We start from the raw sequence: 25,754 nt of genomic DNA on the forward strand, positions 1-25,754 counted from the left end.
ATTTTAGGTAAACTGTGACTATTGTTCAACCTATTTTGGAACTGTCTGATTGTCAAAGCAGAGTTAATGAAGCAATATTTCTTTCTTCAGAAGAAAATGTCTATGTACACTCAACAATATTGCGCAAGAGGTAATAGTATCTGAAAATAAATGTCTAATTATTATTGATTTCTGTTATTTGTGTGTGATGTTTAAAAAAATCTAAGACTAAAGCTCTGTCTACACATGATGTGCCCAAATATGGTAGAGGTATCACCAAATATGGTAGAGATATGACATCATCATGTCCATTTATGGACACATCACATTAGACAGGGCTTAACAAAGCAATCTGTATATAATTATTATTGACTTCTGTAATTTTTGTTTGAAGATAAAAAAAAATACGATACTAATGTCTACAAAGTGTATTGATTTATTAAAGTTAAAACATCAATTACAATTTAATCTGTAAACAACAAAAACATTTCTATCCTTCTTCTCGTTTAATAACATTATTAAACAACATTTTAAAATGCAGCGATAGTTCTACATTAGTGCAAAACAGGCTTGTCGTGGGTTACTAGGCCTACATACGATAAGAAACATGAGCTCATTAAAAATATATATTATCTAGCCACAGTGGCATAATGTAGAGGCCTGAGGCCCCTGGCTTAGGAACACCAAGTGGCCCTCCAATGCTGGAAGCCTCGGGTGTTTTTAGCCCTTTTCGACATATTTTAATGCCTGTTTTTTCCTCTAGACAATGCTCAGGGGCCCAGGGTTTAGCCAGTGAGCGCTCATAGCCGTTACGCCACTATACATAGCAAAACATTAATTGTAAACTGGGGGTAAAATTGAAATGGTAAAATATTTGTTTAACCATCGAGATAAGAAGTGTTCTCTCGAAGCAGGTTTGCCAACAAAATTTACCAAAATAAATTTTCTTAGACCAGTACTAAAAATGGTGTAAGAACATTGTACATAAATAAACAATTTAAGTTAGGCCATTAAATGCATTGACCAACACCAATCGGAGGCTAAACTTTGTCAATTGGATCATTAAAGTAAAATATATTTGACCTTTTTTGCTTGTAGATTGAATACATCTTATATACTATATCACAGTATTCAATACCTGTCACTTAATTATCCAGAATTGATTTCTATATTAAGAGAACATTGATAAGATATTAAATAGCAAAAATTGACGTCAGACATTTCAAAAGAACTGGACTATTGATTAATGGCCTATTTGAGGGCGCTCATCATAACTTATTGCTGTTAAAAAGGAACTGCCATTATAATATCATGTGCTTGCAAATGGTTCTACTATTTTAGCTTGAAATATTATTTCATGTATATATTTCAGTTAGTAAAACTGTTTTTATGATAATTTTTTTTATATGCTTATTCAAAACAAAATGTTGTCTCTTTTAAAGGTTTGGATTTCAGCTGTATTGTTAAACAATAACTAATAAATAATATTTTTTTTTTAAACATAGAATTTTAAAACAGAGTAATTAACAATAGGAAGCTATGATTTGCGGCGACCGATGACCAAACATGTCATGTTAGTTTTGTTTGTTTGTTTATTGATTCCCACAAATAATAATATATATAACATTTCTTTATAGATAAGTATAAATGTGGATGGTGGTCAAAATAAGTCTAAAAGTAGACTTTAAGCAGAGACCACCATTTACAAAATAGAGAAACAATAATTAATTGAAAAAATAAATAAATAGTGTGGTTTATAACACATATCTTCTTCGGTGGCTGTACATGTCATAATTCAGTTCATTGTGTGCATGCTGGAATATTGGGATTTATGCCTTCGCTCTTAACCTTTGGTTTCTAGGTCCCGGTGACGACGACCAACAACGCATCAATTGACCTGACCTAGGTTGGTCACCAATCATCGCAAATTAAAAGCTTCCTATTAATTGATAAATTAGCTTTATACTTTAACATTATGAAATTAAACTAAAACAAATATACTATACACTATGGAATGTATTTTTTTTACACCTAATTTAAATAATCAGCATACAGGTGCCTATACTGGGCCAATAGCATGTCTGAAGCTTTTTTTACCAATACACATACTATTAATAACTAAAAAAAAAGAGTAAGTAAAAGGGTTACACTCATTTGCTGGGGGCAGCAAATGAAATAGCAACTAAAATATATGTACTATATCATGTCAGAAAAAAAAGATTTAAACTTGAATCAAAATTGCACTCCAACAAAATTTACAGTAATCCCAGCCAATGGCTTATCATTTGAATACGAACATTTGTTCTTCTTTCGGACACCTATATTCAGGGGACATCCCAATTAAGAGGCCACAAATGAACAACGGGCAATATATGCTTTGCCACAGACAACCCCTATTCAGGGGACACTCCTATTCTGTGAAGTGTATTACTATATGCTTTCCACAGCCAACCACTATTCAGTGGACACTCCTATTGTGTACAGTGTATTACTCTCACGATACAAAACCATAACATATCATATGATGCAATTCATATTAATACCAGGACTTTCTACAACCAATCAGACTTCAATTAGCATTTGTTGTTTACCCTCTGTACTTTAAATTAGTGCTTATGTGGTGCCATATTTATAGGTCATTGTCAAGCGGACGCATCAAGATGTGACTGTAGTTCACAATACAACGCCATAGTCTGCTGTTTTTCCATGGTAGGTTTTGAATCAGTTGGTTGGTGTCCCTTATTATTAATATTATTATTTTTTAATTAATATTACTTATAAATCGTATATTAATTTTCTTTACTATATTTTGTAGGTTAAAAATCTTAAATAGATTGCTTTAATTAACATAACAAATTTGATGATAAAGCGTTTTTTTGGTTTTTTTTTCTATATAGAAAATGAATTCATACAAACTATAATTTGTATTATCGATTGTAGGGGAATTTATAGCTTCACCTGGGTATGCAAATTTACTATTCAATATCAATTATGAATGACCAGTCAAAATGTACTATATTCATAAAAACTCACTTTTGTATTTCAGGTAGCATATATTTATATTACACACCAACAGTGGTGTTGGTATTCTATGAGTGCAGCTTACCTGGATAAACAGACAATAGGCTCTCTCTCCGAAGAGAGAAATACTTTTACGATAAGAAAACCAATAAGTTCCCCTATCAGATAATGGTATCGACCCGAAGGACACCTAGAACATCCACATAAAATCGTTATCATTTTGTTTCAGGCCGTTTGTGTGTACGTCTTTAAAGAATACAAAGGAATTAAAGAATTCCTGCAATTACTGAGGAATTTACTAAACCGAAGCTATCGTGCCGTTCTCTAGTTATTTTGTATTTCAGATACCATATATTATATATATACTTATATACAAAATAAAATGAATAGTAAATACGAGCATAAAAATGATTATATATAACTATAAACCTAATTTCAGTCTGCAAAAAAAAACTTTTATCAAAAGTTTGTGAAAATGCAATTATTGTTTGTCACTGAGTTTGTGAAATGAACGTATTTGAATGTACAAAATATTTAAAATAATTTGTAATGTAATGGGTATCAAAAAATATACATTTCATATGAATTTAACAGTTATAATATTGTTGAATTAAAGACCTCACAGACACAAAGTAAGAAATCTCTGGTATGCAAGTGTAGTAAAGTGTATACAGTAGAAAAATATTTTTTTTATGCTTAAATACTATAATCCTCATAGTAAATTACCCTTTAGAACAAATCTTATCATGTAAACTTGAATGAGTTTACAGCATGTGTAAGGAAAATGCAACAAATGAGATATTCCGCGACAACCTCAACATGTGTAAATCTCTTACAACTCTAGTGTGTTAAAATATGACAAATTAAATATTCTGAGACCACCACACCATCAACATAAAGTGTATATCCCATAAAACTTGAATGTGTGTACAACACATCACAAATTAGATATTCTGCGACCACCTCACCATTAACTTAAAGTGTACATCCCATAAAACTTGAATGTGTGTGCAACACATCACAAATTAGATATTCTGCGACCACCTCACCATTAACTTAATGTATATTCCATAAAACTTGAATGTGTGTACAACACATCACAAATTAGATTACACCAGCAGTGAAGTCAACTGATACTAAGTATCCATCAAAGACGGCCATGTGTCTCAGAAGAAGATGGCTACAACAGTAACCTCACTATCAACATAAAGCGTACTATCCCTTACGACTTGAATGTGTGTACAACACGTGTGATGAAAACACGACATATTGGACACTCTGCAAGGACCTTACCGCACTTTGTACACGTCACCATGTGTCCACATTCCAGAAGAACACAGTCTATCGCTGCGTCCATGCATATCTTACACAGGTTTTCATCATCTTCATTTTGCGGATCTTAAAAAGAAAAAATTGTAAAATAATTGTACTCATACTGTATTAAAAAATGTACATGCTATGCATTATTTTATCCCATTTCAATGATTGATGATACTATTGCATGCTCAGTTTTTTCTAAACTCAGGTAGCCAACTTGTAGTGTGGTCACCTATAAACTGCTCTACTACTCCACAGGCAAATCAGAGAGTCCCCCATTTAGAATGACATAGCCTTTGACATCTTATTCAAGTATCAAGTCTGCGGGCTTTTAAAGAATGAAAATATTTTCTCCAATGTATACAAAACATTTATTATTTGTATATAACTGTTAACTTTCCCAAAACCATACTCTCTTGGGCTTAGAAATGTTAGTTTCATGTGTGACTTAATTCAACCTTTGATCTTAGCCTTGTGAGAGGAACCTGAGTATTTGTTTGATTTTATTTGAAGATCAACAAAAAAATAAGAATTTGTATTTCAGCTTTTGGCAGCCTTTTGTATGATTTTAAATGTATGAATTAAATATACCTTGAATTATTTGTAATGATTAAAACACATATGGTGTAGGATACAATGCTATTCTATCACCTTGAACCAGGTATCAAGTCACTATCTTAAACTCTGTCCACACTTACATACAAACTAGTTTGCCAAAAAAACGTATGATGCCCAAATATAGTAGTGATATGACATCATCATGTCCATATATGGGCATATCACATTTTTTTGTCACATAATTTTTTATAGTATAAACAGGGCTTTAGGATGGTTATCTAGAATGATCAGCCAAGTATACTTAACCTGAAAAGTATAAGTATTACACTATACACATTACCAGTACACTGTAATGTGAATATTAATGTATATTTTCCCATTATGTATTTAAGCACTTATTCTATTTGCTTGCTTATTTATATTTGTTTTAACACAATACTGTATGCCCTTTGAAATTTACTTTAAACAGTAGCAGTACATTGCAACAAGCAATAAAATAGAAATTTCTAGAAACATATTTGGTTCTGTCTAATTATTTTAGTTTCTCTCTTTGCCTTTAAAATGTATCATCACTACATGAATATGATTTCCTGGATAGGTGTTACAGTACAATACAGAAGGACCTCTATAAGGGGACACCTTCAGAAGCCAACAAAGTGTCCTCTTAATAGGGATGTGCCAAAGAAGGGTTCTACTGTGTTATATAATAACAATTAATAATAGTTGCCAGCTAAACTTGGAAATAAAAAACATTAAACTATTGTTATAGCTAAAAACTAAAGATATACAGTCCAGATCAGAATTTAAAAAAAAAAACAAAAAAAGAATCCCTCTACGGTAGCAAAAAGGACTCTTCTATAGCAGCATAGAATAAGAATAAAAAGAAATAAAAATAAGTTATTCAACAGAGACTACATATTCTATTCTAAAGACCACTAAACCACTCAAGACCCTCAAAATTAATTATCAAATATTATCCTTATATATCATTTGAATCCATACTGAATTAATTTATAAACTTTATTTGCAAATCTATGACAAAATGCAGATCATGGAATAACTTAAAAATTACAATTTATCTGTGCTGTCAATCATTATGATTTTAAAATATACACTTTTTATGATTAAGAACACAGCAAATTTGCATGAAATCAACTCGCAATTAATACAGAAAAACATGTCTTATGCCCTTGAATTTGGTATTCCCTTTATCAAATTAACATTTCCAAAGCAAAATAGATGGCCAACTGCAACATTGTTGAAGTATTGTATCCCAAAAACATAAAGATTCATAAAATCAGACTTTGAACAGGCCATTTTTTAACAAAGTTAATCACTTCCATAGAGAAAAAAGATGAAGAAAAAAAATGTTTTCACTTATAAAATGACAAACATTTAAATGCAACCAATTTTCAGGTAAATCATTTTTCTTTGATCCAATTTTGGTCAAAGTTAATAACTACTGCATTATATGACATTAAAATGGCATAACAAAAACATTTTTAAAACAAATTTTTTGAGGCGTAAAATATTAATTATCTTTATAAACCTTGTGTAATGCGTATGAGAGTCCAGGTACTGAATTTGAAAACATTTTGACTGGGAGCTCTTTACATCAGAGTGCTTTATTCAAACAGATATTTATTTGTTATCTTGAATTTTATAAATGAGAAAAAATGATGACAAAAAGAAATATTGACAGTGAGGCAATTTAGATTTAGCATTTAGAATATGACCACAAGCAAAATATAATGTATAAATTCGAAAGATGATGGCATTATGATCCAAAACCATCATGTCACTCTAGTATGACTACGTCATCTATGGAAAATGTCAAAAAAACATGGATGGCAAGAATGGAAGTTTAATATGTTATTGTTCTACAACTACAATATTTCCTTTGCTTACCATTTTCACCATGAGCATCTAAAATTAAAAAGATAATATTTCAAATCAACTTTAACTGTGATGAACAAACAGCGCGATATTTTCAATAATTGTGTCATGAATCCAACAATAGTGTGATATTTTGCTATCACATTAAATTGATAAAATTAAATTTGTTTTTTTTCATATGTTATAATATCGACCCAACAAAATTATTATCTATATTAGTGTGTCTTATAGGGTTTGAAAAAGATATTGAGCTTCATTCATTTCACAAGTGTCCCCATTAAATAGAGGTGTCCTCTGATTAGGGGTGTCCCAAAGAAGGGGTCTTAATGTAATATGCTGTTTATTGTCTTAGTTTTTGTTTGATGATACCAATACTAAAAAACATTAAACAGATTAAATATGGCAATTTGCTGTCAAGCAATTTATGTAAAACTCCACTTCTCAGAATCCAAAGTAGAAAATCAATGACTTTGATCCATTACAGGGGAGGTCAAATGAATTAATTAAATTGCCACAGAGTTTGGTCAAGTGACTCTTAACACATTTAATTCTTGCTCATATTAATAATTTATTTATAAAGTATTTGAGCTCATATCATGTCTAAAATAATTCCCATTTGCAAGATACAACAATGTAGTTAGGTTTTCAGACATGGTGGAATGAAGCAACTCAAACTAAATTTGTATAAAGCTCCGTCTACACTATCAAACTTTATAAACTAAAAATGTGATGTGCCCATATAGAGACATGATGATGTCATATCACTACCATATTTGGGCATATCACTACCATATTTGGGCATATCACACTTTTTTGTCAAACTTGTTTGATAGTGTAGACAGAGTTTTAGACTTCGAATCAATAGTTTTTTGGTGTACACATAAAATATCCTAATTTGCTGTTAAACTTAAAAATTATATGTAACTGGAAATTATGTCACAAGTCTAATATTCAATAGAAATTACCTGAATTGAATATGGTGAAATTTTGAGGACATGAAAGCAATTTCGATTGAATACAATATCGTTGCTTATAAATGTACAGTTTAGGTACTTGTGACTACTTTGGATAGGTAAAAATCAAGAAATGCAGGGTTTTGTAGAATATGTCAGTGTTGTATTAAATTAAAACTTAAGATCTGGTCAGTAATTTTTTTTTAAATTTAAAACTAAACATCTTTGTGTCAAAAAAGAATTAGTAATCTTACCGTTTGGTTTTTCCTTAGATTTATATAATCGTTTGACTCTATCCACTAGTTCTTGTTTTTCTACACAGCCACGATAATCAACAAAGTTTGTGGCCAATATCTCTTTTAGCGCCCTAACTGAAAGTTCGTTGATATCCTCTATGCTGTTCACATCACCAATGGATGCTCTTTTCTTCTTTGGTCTGGGGTCAACAGTTGGCTGAAATTGAGATAACAAATTTTCAGTAAAGAAGATAACTGGCTATATAAGACAATGTAACATTTAACAGCTCAAAATGTTGTCACCAGGAAGAGGTTATAAAGTCATAGTATATTATAATAATAATAATAAAAGCATTTATAATGCGCCATGTATCTAATCAATGATTGCTCATAGGCACAGTATCATACATGTATAAAAGCATTATAAGAATTGAAACAACTTTAGAAAGCAAGGTAAAATACCACACCACCAATTAAAACTAGTGATACTACAGTAATTAAAAGATTTTAGAATATTATATTTTTAAAAATTCTCTGATTATGTGGTTCTTCATAATATTTTATTATTTTTATTTTCAATAATATTTTTAAAGAGATATGGAATCCCTATTCATACAGCAAGCAAGTTGACCCTCTAGTTTTTATGGTGCACAGTTTGTTTGCCCTATTGCATGTTATTCTACAACTGTTGTGGTTGCTGAATAAACTGTATTTTTTCAAATTATTATTAGGCAATCTTTTTAGTTAAATCTCAATAGCAAAAATAAATTAAAATATGTTAAATATGTATTGTCCCCAAAAAACATAAACATTAATAAAATCATACTTTAAATAGGCCAAAAAAAATATTATTTCACTTATAAAAAGACAAAAGAAATGGTTAATTTTAACCAAAAACCATTGTTTGGCAGACAATTAAAAGTATTTTTTACTTTAAATTACAATTTTTCAGGTAAATAATTTTTTTTTTTTGATCTAGTTTTTGGTCAAAGTGAATAACTATTACGTAACATTAAAATGGCATGTTCAACAAGGGGGACAATATATCTTTAAACTAATTAAATAAGCTCACTAATGGGTTTTCATGTATATTTCTTGCCTCTGCTTCTCTCATCTCTTGTTGTCTTCGTCGTTCTAAACGCTCCCTTTTATCAGCCTCACTTTCAGTCGCTGTTGATGAGGGAGCTGATTCTGTTGTTGGTATTGTTATTGGTGTTTTTGTTGTTATTTTTGGTGTGGTGATGTTGTTGAAGTGTCTTTGAGTTTCCTCTAGATACTCTTCTTCATTTTCCTCCTAAATGAAAACAATACGTAAAGATTTTTGTTTGGAACTTTGCAAGACAGACTAAGAGATTTATCATACAGTAATAGCTATGTTGATAACAATCAAAGATAGACTACGGAAGGACATTTTCAAACATGTATGTACATTTTTTTGTAAGATAGACTCAGAGTTTTAAAGTATAATATACAAAATGAAATTTTCAAACAATAACATATACATTTTGTTGTAAAATAGACTCAGAGTTTAGTAACCATTTATTGTAATAAATATGTTGATAACAATCAGAGAAAATCTATCTATACAGAAGGAAATACACATTTTGTAAATGACACTACCACTGCCATTTCATGGGTAAAGAAAGTAAGATTTAGAAACACCATAATATTTACCTCCATTTTATACAATTGGTGCCCAACACTAACAGAAACCTGTTGATGCTAATATTGATTTTTAAAGTGAATGAGGTAAATATTCCAGTATCTAATAAAGCTATTTACTTTATCTGTGATTAAGCCACACAAACCTTAGATACAGTAATAATCAGATAAACAATTTCATATTAAAAGGGGGAGGGGTTTATACCTTGGTTAGTGCAGTATTAAAAGTTGTGAAACAATTATTTGTGGCAGAACAGGTAAAAGAAAAATCATCTCACATTGACTTTTAATGATTTGCAACTAAAATAATATTGTCATTCTATTGAATCCCATCATTATTTTTAGTTATTAATAAATACAGTGCACTTTGTATTTTTTTTTTTTACATTATAATCGAAAGTGTGAGAAACACTAAAAAAACATAACACAATAAAATTATAACTCAAACTGTGCACACTGCAAAATAACAATATTGAGTATAGGTCATAGGTCATCAACAAAAGATTTTTTTTTTTTTTTGGTTGAATAAATAGTCAAGTTATCTAGAGGTCATGTTTGTTAATCTCGTCGGAGATTAAATCTTGTTCCTTATTATTTATTATGTAATTTTGAGATTACAAGTGGATTAAAATAGGGGGATGTTAGTAGGTGGGGAGGTGGAGTTAATGGGTAGCTTGTGGAAAGTACAGTGCTAAAGATCACTTCACTTGAAATAAACTTATACTGGTGTTTCTACTTCATGCAAACCTTTGAACAATTATTCTTACCTGTTGTGTACTTTCAAGTGTATCAAAATCATTATTAAATCGTCTGGTGTTCCTGGAATTTTCTGGAATGTTTGAATGTAAGGCATTTCCTTGGGAAACTGGGTTGGAAGCGTTCATAGACGTTGAGCCTCGGTTAGACGTGGTTGATAGACGCTGTCCAATCAAAGGCCTAGATTGCAGCGGCGTTGGCTGAGGTATTATACCTTTGTTTATCAAATACTCCAGTAATAGGTCCACAAGATCTGTTTTTTCCGTGCATGATTCCATGGAAACATTTCTAACGGTCAGGAATTGTTGTAGTTCGCGAATTTTTAATTGCATCAAGGCAGGCCGTGCCATGTCACGCTTCACTGCCTCGCAAACTAAACATATCTTCTTGTCTCTTATGTTTTTATTGATGCAGTTAGAACAGAAAAACTTCTGACAGTCAATGCATTTATACTACAATTTTAAAAATCATTCATAACATTATTATATTTAAAAATTAAATTTAAAAATTCATATACAAAGAATGTGCTAACATGTTAGATTACATACATGCCTAATGCTCTGTCTACACTATCAAAAAAATGTGATGTGCCCATATATGGACACGATGACATCATATCACTACCATATTTGGGGATATCACTACCATATTTGGGGATATCACTACCATATTTGGGTACATCACACTTTTTTTAATAGCGTAGACAGAGCTTTAGGATTAAACTTTTTTTATAAGATAATTCAATATTAGGTAGCCTTCCCATTGCCATGACCAACCTAGGTCAGGTCAATTGATGTTTCATGGTCATCGCCAGGACCAAGCAACCTGTGTCAATGTAAAGAGCGAGGATGTCCTAATATCTCCACATTTGCACAATGAATTAACATAACGTAGTTTGGTCATCTGTCATTGCGCAAATTGAAAGCTCCCTATAATAACTGAATAACAATAAATTTATAAAAATATAAAATTGGCTATAATAAATGAGTTTATAATACCTTGTGTCTGAAAAGTGTAAACTGTAAATCACACGCACGACACGGCATTTTGTCTGAAGAAAGCTGAGGATCAGAGAGTTGATCTTGGTTGTGTGTTTTTAATGCAGGCTTTACATTCCCTGAACCCATTAAATAAAAATGTCTTCACAAAAGATTTCCAAATGCTAACACTGAAGAAAGAAGAGAATTAGTAAACATTGGGTTAAGATGATCAAGAGTTTCAAGAGTCAAAGTCTCAGAGTACTTAATAATAACGTGCTTTAAATTAAGTGAGTGGCTGAGTGGTTAAGATAGTGGAACCAAATTACGTAGCCATAACATCGGCATGGTTTTGGTGGTAGAACAAGTCTTCTTGGATAAGGACTATAAACCGTAGGTCCAGTGTACACATCTAGCTCATGTGCACTTTAAAGAACCTAATACATCTTTTGAGACGAGTAGGGGGTTACCCCGGTGTTCTATTACACACACAGCCACTGATCATAACTGGGCCTCTGGGAGACCAGTCTGTGACTGAAAGAGGTTACCCATTATAGATAAATAACAAATTCATAATTAGTCAGTAGGCCTACTGTATGTCTGTAGTCATTCTGCGGATGTGTACATGTTTCTCAGTGTGTACAAAATGAATTTAGTTGGTTGGTGCATAATAAAACAAAAAAAACACACTGTGTGTTGACGCTTGTATGATTATGAAAAACCTTTTTGGTGCTGCCATGAATATTTCTTTTTTTAAATTTCAATTTCCTTCTTACTTCCTAATTTCCTTTTAATTCTAAACTTTAAAAAAAATTGACAAATAAAATATATTTTTTATTTACTGAATCACAACCAAAAATAAGCTCCAAATACAGTAGTTAACCAAACTATATATATATACTTGTGCAATAATTATATAAAAGCATTATTTGATTACACAAGTTGATCATGTGAATTAAAATATTTTTTTGTTAAATTAAAATCATTTTTACTCATCATACAGTACAATACATTCTTTAAAAACTCGCACAGACCAAGCAGACAGAGTTTATATTTCATGTAGTTCCATGTCTTATTTAGCTTATTATGTCTAATTTATTGTGCTGCCCTAGTAGGCCTCTAAGTTCAAACAAGAACAGAGAGTTCATGTCCATTTTGATAGTTGAATGTCATTTACAGTATTGCTTGGTATTTCCAGCCAGGTAGGCCCACACATACATAACAGGGCCTACACACCTATCTAAACTCAATTAATTCTAACAAAAAAATATATTTTTATTTTATAGATTTAAGCAAAGCAACTTCATATCCTACATACCATCTGGAAGCAATATCATTAAAATGAAACAGAAAATACGTATTTTAAGACAACATTGTACCGACTTTTTACTTTGGTTTTCATGACACCACCTTTAGAAAAAAAAAACAACAAACACATGATATTGCGCCACCACAGTCCACACACCAACGACCCCTCCTCATCTTGACATATAGAGGGCAGCAGCAGAGACGAAATTTAGTTACGTAATCAGCAACTTTACAATAATAAACACATCAGCTGAGGCCTAAAAAAGGTACTAGAGTTTGGTTTTTTTTGGATAAATATTCATCTACAACAAGAATTACGCCGATAAAACTTTTATATTAGGCGTATATATTGTGGGTTAAAGTATCCGAAAGTTGTACAAAGCAAATTACAATCAATCAATTCTCTTTACCTTTTTAGGCTTTTTATGTAGCCTGTACTGTGTAGAGGCCTCAATTCTAGACTAAACTCTACTGTAGGCCTGTATGTAGTAAAGTAGTAGAGTAAGTAGCTATGCACTGTTGAACCCCAGAGGTAAAGCTATCTGAATCAAACTAATGACACAGTGAGTAGGCCACTGCCGAGACCAATCTATACTGTGTAGTAGTTAAATGGAGTCAACTCAATTGCAGTAGTAATCCGGGAAATATTAAATATTAATAATACTGCGATCTTTTTTTCTCCTTTTTTTTTACTGCAGCTTTTCAAGATGACAAAGATAAACCTACTGAAATTGAAGCATTTCATTCCAAAGCAAAATAACACCATAAATACTTACAATAATAGTGTACATTGTAAACGGTCAATAGCATTCCTTTCAAGCTCATATCAACGAAGAGATTCAGTAGAAGTGCAAGCAGAAAGAAAAAGTAATTTATTTGTACCTCCCAGTCCACCTATTAATGAAAATGATTTAAACAAAGTACAGAACTTCATCGACAAAACGAAAAAGCTGTTCGTCCTCACTGGAGCTGGTTTGTCGACAGAGTCTGGTATTCCTGATTACAGGTCAGAAGGTGTCGGACTCTATGCACGAAGTAACAGCAGACCCATGCAGTACAAGACTTTCTTACAAAGTGCAGAAAGACGGCGGCAGTATTGGGCTCGGAATTTTGTTGGGTGGATGAGGTACAAATCATTTGTGCCAAATACGTCTCACATGGCTTTATCTGCTTGGGAAAGAAGGGGTAAAATCGACTGGTTAGCGACGCAAAATGTTGATGGACTTCATCTAAAGGCCGGCAGTGAGAGAGTAACCGAACTACATGGGAGTTTACACAGGGTCAACTGCCTATCTTGTAATAATGTCACCGATAGAAATATTTTTCAGGAAAAGTTGATAAAACTGAATCCTGATTTTATAACCAAACAAGGAGCAATGGGACCGGATGGTGACACCCTTCTGTCAGAAAATGAAATGAAGGATTTTGACGTTCCTGAGTGTGAAGTGTGTGGAGGAATTCTTAAGCCAAATATAGTATTTTTTGGAGATAATGTTGAGAAAACAATTGTTGGATATTTGATGAATCAGGTAGAAAAAGCTGATGGTATATTATGTGCAGGGTCATCTTTAGAAGTAAGTGTGTCAGCTACATAGTGTTTCTTCTTCCATTGATTATTTCACTAATATTCAGTCCTTAAAACCTGCTAAAATAATTTATATTATGTTTTTTTTTATACTGTAGGTATACTCAGGTTATCGTTTTGCACTAGCTGCAAATAAATGGAATAAACCCATAGCAATAATCAACATTGGGCCAACCAGAGCAGATCACCTGGCAACACTCAAGATTGAAGCAAAATTGGGCGATATACTTCCAGAATTGTCTGTTTAATTTGTGATAATTCCAATGCGCCAAAATGAACTTTATGATAATCTATGAAAAGTAGAAAGTTTCTGAACCAAAAACAGATTTCAATCTTTTTAGCAACAATACTAGTTTTGAATGTTTTTTAACTTATACTATATTTATTAAATATTTTAACCAATAAAGTAGTTTTTTTTATGCATACTGTAGTTTATTGTTGTTATTACAATGAGTTGAGTATTTAAACTTGGGTTAATCAAAGTTCAAAATTGTGGAATATAGTATAGTACTGATACAATGCTACTATACTACTGTATGAAAGATCATCATGTTTTAGTACTATATTACTATAAAGAGTGACTATTGGAATAATTGAAACATAACATAACTCTATTGTATATTGTTATGTAAATTTTGTATTGTATTCAGCCATCATACGATACACGGCTATTCATAATAGTGTAACTTTTACAGAGGCCATGAAAGCATTTTGGTCGATGATAATACATAGACAATAATGTGTTATACCAATACCGTACCAACATAATAGGCCTATAAATATAAACAATATACAGTATTGATCTCTAAATTTTGTACTGTTAGCTGTGTGTTACGATTATTCTGAATTAATTAACACTGTCAATATATACAGACGTTTCTTAGTATTGAATGAAATGGTACCAGTACGTTGAATGGACTAAACCGGACTATATAATATATAACTCAAGTAAACCATATGCATACTTAGATTTAATATTTGTAGCTGGCAGTGTCCAGAGGACGTCCTAAACTGTTCCACCTGACTCAAGATTAAAAACCATCATTAATTAAATTAATAGAACTCATCAGGTAGGTTCAATCAATTAATCACCATGATATTGAGGTGTAATTGATTGAATAATTCAGGGTTTTATTCAGTAAATTTATTTTAAAACAAAGTTGCGTAATGATATATTATGGATGCTATTATATTGTTTGTATGGTGAAATCAAATGTTGATATCAAGTTTACGGTAAACCACACACATATATATAATTCTGAAAAGAGCTGTTGAGCTTCTCAACGTTTCGATCAATATACTTCGGGTGAGAGTGAGTAAGTGATTTGTCCAGTCCAGTTCCTGCATTCTCACCACTCCTGAGGACGATCAAAGTTATATTGATCGAAACGTCGAGATACTCAACAGTTCTTTTCAGAACTATATAGGTGATATAAATGCTGGAATGTACCTTACTATTACAATACCTGTATTATTTATTTTCTTTTTATCAATCTGTTCCAGGAAACCACTTTTCACGGATGAGAAATTGTTGACAATGCTGTGCCATATGATTGATCTGCAGTTTACAATGAAATTGTAATTGTATGTATGAGGAAGTAATCATGTTATATTGCCATATCAAATATTGCCATAGGCCTATTCAAACCATTAGACAAACTTTCTGATTGTATACTCAGGTCATATTAATTATCAGGGTTACTTCCAAAATGATTTTCGTAGGTGCCATGAGAAATAGTACTGCTATGTATAGCATAAAAGCAATGCCAGCCAAGTTTCTAATGTTCCAGCAAGTTAAAACATGGTTACACCAAAAAAGAAATGCAAACAACTGCGTACCTTTCTGTCAAGTACAGAACTTCATCGATAAAACTAAAAAGCTGTTTATCCTCACTGGAGCAGGGTTGTCGACAGAGTCTGGTATTCCTGATTGGTGTGATTCAACCGATGTTGGAGGACTCTATTCACAAAGTTTCTTCCAAAATTCAGATGAAATTAGTTGGCAGAGTTGGGCAGAGTGGATGAGATTTAAATCTCATGAGCTAAACGACGTCCATAAAGCTTTATCTCGTTGGGAAAAGAGGGGTAAAATTGAATGGTTAGCCACGCAAAATTTTGATGGGCTTCACTTACTGGCTGGTAGTGAGAGAGTAACCGAAGTAAATGGAAGTCTTCACAGGGCCAAATGCATGTCTTGTAAAGATGTCACAGAAAGAATTGATCTACAAAAAAGATTTATCAAACTCAATCCTAATTTCAGCCTCGATGTGCAAGATGAAAATCCTGTTCATTTGAAAGATGACATGAAGAAGTTCACTATACCTAAGTGTGAAAATTGTGCAGGAATTCTTAAGCCAGATATTTTGTTTATAGGAGATAACATTGAAATGTCGGTAGAGACATTTCTACTGGAGTGTGTTAAAAATGCTGACGGAATTATGATTCTCGGCACATCTTTAGAAGTAAGTCTGTCATCAAGTTTTTAGAATTTATTTAATTGGTCAAATGTTTTGCCCTACTCTGACGTAATTTGTACTTTATACTAAGTACATTGAGAGCAAGTAATTCTTGGGTGGGACTCGAACCCACGACCTCCAGATCACTAGCCTGGCATTCATACCTCTAGACCACCGAGCTTGCGATGATGGCTAGTGGTTAGATTCGAGCCCAAGTAAGCAGCAGGTACTGAACCAACAGGGTTGTAATTGTATTTGACAACTGTGGAGTAGCTTTGTGTCAGGTAGTTGAGTAACTGAGAGGGCAAAACATCTGATCAATTAATTACTCAACTGCTTGATGCAAAGCCACAGTAGTCAAATAGAATTTATTTGTTTGTGCTTTTCGCACTCTCCTTCCTTCACTCTTTACAACTATCCATCACCAAAATCTACTTTTCCAAAAAAAGAAATAAAATGTTAAAAGAAATCTTATTTATATTCTTTTAAACAAACCCAAAGGCAAACTACTGAAAGCATTACAATGCTGTGGGTATCAGTGGCTGTATCTTAATGGAGATACAAAATAAAATAACCGTTTACGGAAAAAAAAGATTCAAATATTTATTTGTGGACTATACCTGTATATACAAATGGTTCTCTTTTAGTGTCATTGGCATGATCAGTATAATTTTATGTGAATTCTGTTTTTTTTTTAGTATTTCAAATCAAGTCAATATGCAGAAGTTGCATTTAAATTCAATAAACCCATAGCAATAGTGAACATTGGGCCAACCAAAGCTGATCACCTGGCAACACTCAAGATTGACGCATACTTAGGCGATGTCCTGCCGAAACTCACTGTTTGATATTAAAGATACCATGACGTTACATGTTTGTTTCCAAATTGACAGTTTAGTTAACTGCAATATTTTTAATTAGATCTTGCGATATATGAACCGACCATTCTTTGAACTGTATCAATTTACTTTAAATGAAAAATAAAATGTTTCTAGTTACGTTGGTTTTCAATTGTTTTTATTCCTGATTACAACACAATTTACATCCTAAAATCACCATTAACATGAGAAAAATGCCCTTTCAGTTGCCACAACACCAGGCACAGCCTCTAATTGTTAAAAAAAAATACAATATGCATTTCCAAGCTGTTTAAAATATTCTAAAGCTCTGTCTACACTACCACACTTTATGTGACAAAAAAAAAAGTGATATGCCCATATATGGACATGATGATGTCCTTTTTTGTCAGACTAGTTTGATAGTGTAGGCAGAGCTTAAGACCGGACGACAGAGTCTGGTATTCCTGATTACAGGTCAGAAGTTGTCGGACCTTATGCACGAAGTAACGAGCCAAAAACAACAAGTTTACGTAATTAACAGGTAAATTAATTTGAAACAAAGATTTCAAACCACGAGTATGCATTATGCATGATGCTAATTAGGATTGTTTACAACTCATCACTGTTCAGAAGGTGTTCTCACACAGATCGCGAGGAAGTTTTATGATTATGCATACAGAGTAGCCAAACAAGCGTGTTGCATTATGAGATATGTTTTGATCGAAAATTTTGACTGGAAGTCAAAGTTATTTTTTGAACAAAAAAACGTCTGTATTTCAGTGAAATGATTTTTGGTGAAAGTTATTATAATAGAGAGGTTTCGCAACCTTACGAATACGAAAACGGATACGTCACACATTTGTGAAACTTTTGAGCTGATCCCCATTATATATTCGTAAAGCGTATTCGTGTTGACGAATATCACCAGTCATATTCGTAACTACAAAACGAGTATAGTTTTTGATCTATTTTGCACATTTTGCATTTGAATCAGGAACGATTCATGATTATAATATAATTATAGATTTATTGAAAGTAATTTACTAAAGTAATTTACTAAAATGTTAGGTCAATTTTGATAAGTAGCAGTTTTTAAAGTCCTCACTCGCTTTGATGTTACGCTAGGCCTAGGCAGCCAAGCACCAAGCAACACGTACCCGCGCTTCGCTCAAATTTACCGCAGTCATATTTTAGACGGCGCTCTCAATATTTCGTTGCCATGCGAAACAGATTTTTACTGACTTACGAAAACGAATACGTGTGCGTGACGTATCTGTTTTCGTTTTCGTATTTCGTAAGGTTGCGAAACCTCCCTAATACTTCAAAATGACCCATTTTTTTTCAAAATCTTTTTTTTTTTTTTTTAAATTAGTCAAAGGGACAATACATCTTTAAATATTTTAACCAATAAAGTAGTTTTTTTATGCATACTGTAGTTTATTGTTGTTATTACAATGAGTTGAGTATTTAAACTTGGGTTATAGTAGAGCAGTTAACGCCATAAAAATAGCCAAGTTGTGCACTTTATTACCAAAGCATGAAACTTTCCACAAAGTTTCTTTGATGTATATAGATTCAAAATATCGGGGGGTGCCAAGTGTCCAACGTCCGGTATGGCGGCCATCTTGCTTTCAAAATGGCCACCATAAAAACAAAAAGTGTTCATATCTTGGCAACTATAAACAGTAGAGACTTGATTCTGGTGTTAAATTGTTCACAAACCACATATTTCTATTTGCTCTAATGAAAAGTTTCGTCCAAAAATGACCGGAAATGACGTTTCTTCCAGTTTGACCTTTGACCTCTTATCTGTATATCTCAGTAACTACTGATCATTTTCAATCGATTTTGGTGTCATTTTGTTCAGAATAGAGACATTTATATTTGTAGTAATGACACATTTTCACATAAAATGACTGGAAATACAATTTATAACCTTTGACATATATAATTATGTGAACATACTGTATGTGGTTTACATTGGTATAAATGCACCTAATTTTTATACCGAAATAAATGACACTTAACGCAAAAATGACCAGGAATTATTATTCTGAATTTTTGACGTGATAGGATAGGCATAATGACAGATCACTGAGCTCATCTATGCCCACTTGTTTGCTTAACTGTGATTTGTCAATCGTTAGATAAAAGTTTTGGTCCTCTCTCCTTCATCTTTCTTTTTTTTAAATGTATTATACCATATGTTGAATTGAATTGTTAGATGGCATTTGGAAAAATTTTTGATGTAAAGTAGCATTCTTTCGTTGGCCTCTTTGATGTTGCATATGAGACAAGTTCGGAAAGTTCTCATTTTCATGAGTTAAGAGAAGAGAATATCGTCTTTCAAAGTACTTACTACAAACTTATCCTGCATTTGTGCAGTAGACCTACTTTCTTTAGTCAAAAACTCAGATAATTCTTGTTCATTTTCGTTGCATCTAAAAAAATGTACTCCATTTTTATGGTAATGGGCCTTTGCTGTAAACCTTTCATCTGAATCATTTTCCTCGATTTTCTCTAGTCATTGATTTTTTAGCAAAATCCGAACCAAATCAATTCGTAAAAGACATCTCAATATAATTATTCAAGTAATCCTCAAATTAGTGACATGGACCTACAATATACTGTTCTGTACAAGACCTTTTTAGGCATCCACCTGTGGACTTTCACTTTGAAGGTCATGGTCTCCTAATCATACAAGAAACAATGTCTGATTTAATCAATCAAAGTAGTGGGTCCAGACAAAGAAGGGGGTGTAAGACCATCCACAGACAAAGAAGGGGGTGTAAGACCATCCACAGACAAAGAAGGGGGTGTAAGACCATCCACATACAAAGAAGGAGGTATAAAACCATCCACATACAAAGAAGGGGGTATAAGACCATCCACAGACAAAGAAGGGGGTATAAGACCATCCACAGACAAAGAAGGGGATATAAGACCATCCACAGACAAAGAAGGGGGTGTAAGACCATCCACAGACAAAGAAGGGGGTGTAAGACCATCCACACACAAAGAAGGGGGTATAAGACCATCCACAGACAAAGAAAGGGGTATAAGGCCATCTACAGACAAAGAAGGGGGTGTAGGACCGTCCACAGACAAAGAAGGGGTTGTAAGACCATCCACTGACAAAGAAAGGGGTATAGGACCATCCACAGACAAAGAAGGGGGTGTAGGACCGTCCACAGACAAAGAAGGGGTTGTAAGACCATCCACTGACAAAGAAAGGGGTATAGGACTACTTACAGACAAAGAAGGGGGTGTAGGACCATCCACAGACAAAGAAGGAGAGGTAAGACCATCCACAAACAAAGAAGGGGGTATAAGACCATCCACAGACAAAGAAGGGGGTGTAAGACCATCCACTGACAAAGAAAGTGGTATAGGACTACTTACAGACAAAGAAGAGGGTATAAGACCATCCACAGACAAAGAAGGAGGTGTAGGACCATCCACAGACAAAGAAGGGGTGTCGGACCATCTACAAACAAAGAAGGGGATGTAAGACCACCCACAGACAAAGAAAGGGGTGTAAGACCATCCACACACAAAGAAAGGGGTTTAATACCATCAACAGACAAAGAAGGAGGTATAAGACCATCCACAGACACAGAAGGGGGTATAAGACCATCCACAGATAAAGAAAGGGGTGTAAGACCATCTACAGACAAAGAAGGAGGGTTAGGACCATATTAACCCAGGAAGCATACAAAAAGAAGATGCAATCAAAATAGGCCTACCACTTGGAAAACAATAAATTGTAGAATAACTGAGGCTTAATTGTTGAAATATAAAGGGTTCTTTGTAAGGTCATTAATTATAATAATATTGATATAAACACGATCATCATACTAATTATTTGAAATTCAAATACAGTCTATCTCGAAAAGAAGCTCATACTATCACCTTTTTGAGGTTTTACGGTATTCCATGAATCCATACATGTATGTTATTTCCTCTGTCAAACTATTAAAACTTTTAGCGAATCAGAAGGTGCCAACATCGTTGAACTAATGGTACCACCAAGCACAATGTTTACCAATTTTATGTACTATATACAATTTAAGTCCATTAATCATTTAATATAATTACGCCTATCAGGTAAAAGTTCAAAATTAGGTGCATTTAAGACCAACAAAAACCACATACAGTATATTCACATAATTAAAAATCAATAAATAAATGTCAAAGGTCATAAATTGTATTTTCGGTCATTTTATGTGAAAATGTTCTATTACTACAAATATAAATGTATTTATTCTGAACAAAATGAAACCAAAATCGATTGAAAATGACCAGTAGTTACAGAGATATACAAATACGAGGTCAAAGGTCAAACTGTAAGAAACGTCACTTCCGGTCATTTTTGGACGAAACTTTTCACTAGAGCAAATAGAAATATATAGTTTGTGAACAATTTGATACCAGAATTAAGTCTCTAATGTGTATAGTTGCCAAGATATGAACATTTTTTGATTTTATGGTGGCCATTTTGAAATCAAGATGGCCGCCATACCGGACGTTGGACACTTGGCACCCCACGATATTTTGAATCTATATACATCAAAGAAACTTTGTGCCAAGTTTCATGCTTTGGTAATAAAATGCACAGCTCATGTTATTAACTGCTCTACTATTAATGAAAGTTCAAAATTGGATGGATAGACTTATACAATACTATGAAGGATAAGGATGTTTTAGTACTACTGTTCACTGTATATTACTATTAGAATAATTGAAGAATAACATAACTCTATACTATATTGTTATGTAAATTTTGAATTGTATTCAGCCATAATACGACAGACAGCTTTTTAATAATAGTATAACTTTTACAGTGGCATTTTGGTCGGCGATGTTCTAGACAACAATGTATATACCAATACCGTAACCTAAATAATACTACACTACCAAACTAGTTTGACAAAAAAAGCGTAAATATGGCAGTGATATGCCCAAATATGGTAGTGATACGACATCATTCATCATGTCCATATATGGGCACATCACATCACAAGTTTAGTGTAGACAGAGCTTTAAGTACAATACACATTTTTGATTTGAATTAATTTGCACTGTAATATTGAATGAAATGGTACCAGTACGTTGAATAGTCTAAATCGGACTATAATATATAACTGTAAGCCATATGCATACTTAAATTTAATATTTGTATACTGGCAGTATGTCCAGAGGACGTCCTAAACTGATCCACCCGACTTGAGATTAAAAACCATCATCAATTAAATTAACAGAAAGAACTCTTTAGGTAGGTTCAATCAATTAATCACCATGATACAATTTATAGTTTCTTGAGGTGTAATTGTATTTATTTTAAAACAAAGTTGCATGATGATATATTATGGATGCTATTATATTTGCATGGTGAAATCAAATGTTGATATCAAGTTTACGGTACACCACATATATATAGTTCTGAAAAGAACTGTTGAGCTTCTCAACGTTTTGATCAATATACTTCGGGTGAGAGTGAGTGAGTGACTTTCCGGTCCAGTTCCTGCATTCTCACTCCTGAGGACGATCACAGTTATATTGATCAGAACGTTGAGAAACACAACAGTTCTTTTCAGAACTATATATAAGTGATATAAATGCTGGAATGTACCTTTAATTTTACAATATGTTTTATTTGTTTCTTTTCATCAATCTGTTTTCAGGAAACCACTTTTCACGGATGAGAAATTGTCGACAATGTGCCATGGTGGCTCTGCGGTTTACAATGAAATTTAATTGTATGTATGAGGAAGTAATCATATAACATTACCATATCAAATATTGCCACAGGCCTATTCAAACCATTAGACAACCTCTCAGACTGATTGTATTCATTGATGCACAGGTCATACTATCTGGGCTACCTACAAAATGATTTTCGTACGAAGTGCCTTGAGAAATTGTTTTAAGGGGAATAGCACTGCTATATACGGCGTAAAAGCAATGCCAGCCAAGTTGCAGCAAGTTAAAACATGGTTTCACCAGGAAAGGAATGCAAACAACTGCGTACCTTTCGGTCCACCTCTTGTGGAAAACGATTTAAACAAATTACAGAACTTCATCGATAAAACTAAAAAGCTGTTCATCCTTACTGGAGCAGGGTTGTCGACAGAGTCTGGTATTCCTGATTGGCGTAATTCAAACAATGTTGGAGGACTCTATTCAGAAACTTTTTTGCGAAGTTCAGATGAAATTATTCGGCACAGTTGGGCTCGGAATTTTGCAGAGTGGATGAGATTTAAATCTCATGAGCTAAATGACAGTCATAAAGCTTTATCTCGTTGGGAAAAGAGAGGTAAAATTGAATGGTTAGCCACGCAAAATTTCACTTACTGGCCGGTAGTGAGAGTGTAACCGAAGTAAATGGAAGTCTTCACAGGGCTAAATGCATGTCTTGTAAAAATGTCACAGAAAGAATTGATCTACAAAAAAGATTTATCAAACTTAATCCTAATTTCAGCCTCGATACGCAAGATGAAAATCCTGTTCTTTCGAAAGATGAGACGAAGAAGTTCACTATACCTAAATGTGAAAATTGTGCAGGAATTCTTAAGCCAGATATATTGTTCTTAGGAGATAACGTTGAAATGTCGGTAGAGACATTCCTAATGGAGCGTGTTAAAAATTCTGACGGAATTATGATTCTTGGCACATCTTTAGAAGTAAGTCTGTCATCAAGGTTTTAGAATTGATTTATAAATTGGTCATATGTTTTGCCCTACTCTGACGTAATTTTTACTTTATACTAAGTACATTGAGAATAATAATAGTAATTCTCGAGTGGGACTCGCACCCACGACCACCAGATCACTAGCCTGACGTTCATACCTCTAGACCACCGAACTTGCGCTGATGGCTAGTGGTTAGATTCGAGCCCAAGTAAGCAGCGGGTACTGCACCAACAGGGTTGTAATTGTATTTGACTACTTATCCATATCAAAATTTACTTTCTGAAAAAGAAATAAAACGTAAAAGAAATTTTATTTATATTCTTTTCAGAGCTTTTATGCAAGTACATAAAAAGATTGATAATTTAAACAAATATACACACACAAATCTGCACTTAAATTTGTAAAAAAATATGTTTAAAACAATAATAGATCCTCAATATGATTATAGTTGCTTTATTGTCTATTATGTAAACTTTTTCTGTATTCATGTTGACGGGAAAAAAAAGATTCAAATATTTATTTGTGAACTATTACCTGTATATACAAATGGTTCTCTTTTAGTGTCATTGGCATAATCAGTATTATAATTTTATTATATGTGAATTCTGTTTTTTTTTATAGTATTTCTCATCAAGTCAATATGCAGAAGTTGCATTTGAATGCAATAAACCCATAGCAATAATCAACATTGGGCCAACCAAAGCTGATCACCTGGCAACTCTCAAGATTAAAGCCAACTTAGGCGATGTCCTGCCAAAACTGACTGTTTGATAAGATACCGTCCTCAGATTGTTTTACCGTGAGATGTTATGTATGAACCAACAAGTCTTTGAACTCAATCAATTTACTTTAAATGAAAAATAAAATAATGTTAAGTTAAGTTTGTTTTCAATTGTTTTTATTCCTGATTACAACACAATTTACATCCTAAAATCACCATTAACATGAGAAAAATGCCCTTTCAGTTGCCACAACACCAGGCACAGCCTCTAATCGTTAAAAAACTACAATATGCTTACATTTCCAAGCTGTTTAAAATATTCTAAAGCTCTGTCTACACTAACAAAAAAATGCGATATGCCCATATATGGACATGATGTTATATCACTACCATATTTGGGCTTATCACTACCATATTTGGGCATATCACTACCATATTTGGCACATCACACATTTTTATCAAACTAGTTTGATAGTGTAGACAGAGCTTAAGACCGGATGTTGTTGTTACTTTTGTAAAATTCCCGTATCTCCTACCTTGTAGTATTTCCAATTAAAAAAGCGGAAAATTACAGTGTCTCTTTATTAAACTGGTATGCGCAAATACAGGTCTGTAGAATTTGGTGTACGCTAATGCGCTTCCTTCAGACAATAATTATAATAGTTTTCGCGATACTGTATCTATTAATTATACAATATCATAGGCAAATCCTGTGATACAGTGTCACATGAATAACCCATAACATATGGACTTTTCACAGAGTATATTATTTTACCTTATATAGGCATAGCACTACAT

General features: G+C 33.0%; 4 protein-coding genes across 9 annotated transcripts in view; 2 read left to right on the top strand and 2 right to left on the bottom strand.

The window, feature by feature from the left end:
* The window catches only part of LOC144834604 (protein phosphatase 1F-like), a 66,133-nt gene that overhangs the window by 24,430 nt on the left and 15,949 nt on the right, over positions 1-25,754 (bottom strand). The gene's annotated exons all lie outside the window — the stretch shown is intronic.
* LOC144834550 (E3 ubiquitin-protein ligase RNF34-like) lies at positions 558-12,777 on the bottom strand. 4 transcript variants are annotated; one of them, XR_013610985.1, is made up of 7 exons: positions 12,674-12,777; positions 11,377-11,546; positions 10,390-10,830; positions 9,033-9,254; positions 7,979-8,177; positions 2,478-4,398; positions 558-2,416 (listed from the first exon to the last, which is right to left on the bottom strand). XR_013610985.1 is itself a non-coding variant. In XM_078689400.1 (6 exons), the coding sequence occupies exons 2-6, from the start codon at positions 11,503-11,505 to the stop codon at positions 4,223-4,225; spliced, it is 1,167 nt and encodes a 388-aa protein (XP_078545526.1). In that variant the 5' UTR covers positions 11,506-11,546; positions 12,674-12,777; the 3' UTR covers positions 558-4,222. The 4 variants fall into 4 exon arrangements, 3 of the variants coding, with proteins under 3 accessions (XP_078545526.1, XP_078545527.1, XP_078545528.1); XM_078689400.1 differs by having other exon boundaries at positions 558-4,398; XM_078689401.1 differs by having other exon boundaries at positions 558-4,398; positions 12,739-12,766.
* LOC144836206 (NAD-dependent protein lipoamidase sirtuin-4, mitochondrial-like) lies at positions 12,850-14,671 on the top strand. Of its 2 annotated transcripts, none has more exons than XM_078691448.1 (3): positions 12,850-12,929; positions 13,362-14,237; positions 14,347-14,671. In XM_078691448.1, exons 2-3 carry the CDS (start codon positions 13,371-13,373, stop codon positions 14,494-14,496), a joined length of 1,017 nt encoding a protein of 338 aa, XP_078547574.1. In that variant the 5' UTR covers positions 12,850-12,929; positions 13,362-13,370; the 3' UTR covers positions 14,497-14,671. The 2 variants fall into 2 exon arrangements, with proteins under 2 accessions (XP_078547574.1, XP_078547575.1); XM_078691449.1 differs by lacking the exon at positions 12,850-12,929 and adding an exon at positions 12,999-13,164.
* Positions 15,772-25,095, top strand: LOC144834621 (NAD-dependent protein lipoamidase sirtuin-4, mitochondrial-like). 2 transcript variants are annotated; one of them, XM_078689502.1, is made up of 2 exons: positions 15,772-16,710; positions 17,403-17,797. In XM_078689502.1, exons 1-2 carry the CDS (start codon positions 15,958-15,960, stop codon positions 17,550-17,552), a joined length of 903 nt encoding a protein of 300 aa, XP_078545628.1. In that variant the 5' UTR covers positions 15,772-15,957; the 3' UTR covers positions 17,553-17,797. The 2 variants fall into 2 exon arrangements, with proteins under 2 accessions (XP_078545628.1, XP_078545627.1); XM_078689501.1 differs by lacking the exon at positions 17,403-17,797 and adding an exon at positions 24,857-25,095 and having other exon boundaries at positions 15,775-16,710.

This window comes from Antedon bifida, chromosome 2, assembly GCF_963402885.1.
Source record: "Antedon bifida chromosome 2, ecAntBifi1.1, whole genome shotgun sequence".
In the NCBI taxonomy this organism is placed as follows: domain Eukaryota; kingdom Metazoa; phylum Echinodermata; class Crinoidea; order Comatulida; family Antedonidae; genus Antedon; species Antedon bifida.

What these genes read in the sequence shown, in the direction of transcription:
- LOC144834621 (XM_078689502.1), top strand. Translation starts at nt 15,958, where the DNA reads ATGATTTTCGTAGGTGCCATGAGAAATAGTACTGCTATGTATAGCATA. An exon ending in TTCTCGGCACATCTTTAGAA is followed by an intron (nt 16,711 to 17,402) that starts GTAAGTCTGTCA and finishes TTTTTTTTTTAG; the next exon opens with TATTTCAAATCAAGTCAATA.
- LOC144836206 (XM_078691448.1), top strand. Translation starts at nt 13,371, where the DNA reads ATGACAAAGATAAACCTACTGAAATTGAAGCATTTCATTCCAAAGCAA. An exon ending in GTGCAGGGTCATCTTTAGAA is followed by an intron (nt 14,238 to 14,346) that starts GTAAGTGTGTCA and finishes TTTATACTGTAG; the next exon opens with GTATACTCAGGTTATCGTTT.
- LOC144834550 (XM_078689400.1), bottom strand. Translation starts at nt 11,505, where the DNA reads ATGGGTTCAGGGAATGTAAAGCCTGCATTAAAAACACACAACCAAGAT. An exon ending in TTACACTTTTCAGACACAAG is followed by an intron (nt 10,831 to 11,376) that starts GTATTATAAACT and finishes TTAAAATTGTAG; the next exon opens with TATAAATGCATTGACTGTCA. An exon ending in ATATACATGAAAACCCATTA is followed by an intron (nt 8,178 to 9,032) that starts GTGAGCTTATTT and finishes TCTCAATTTCAG; the next exon opens with CCAACTGTTGACCCCAGACC.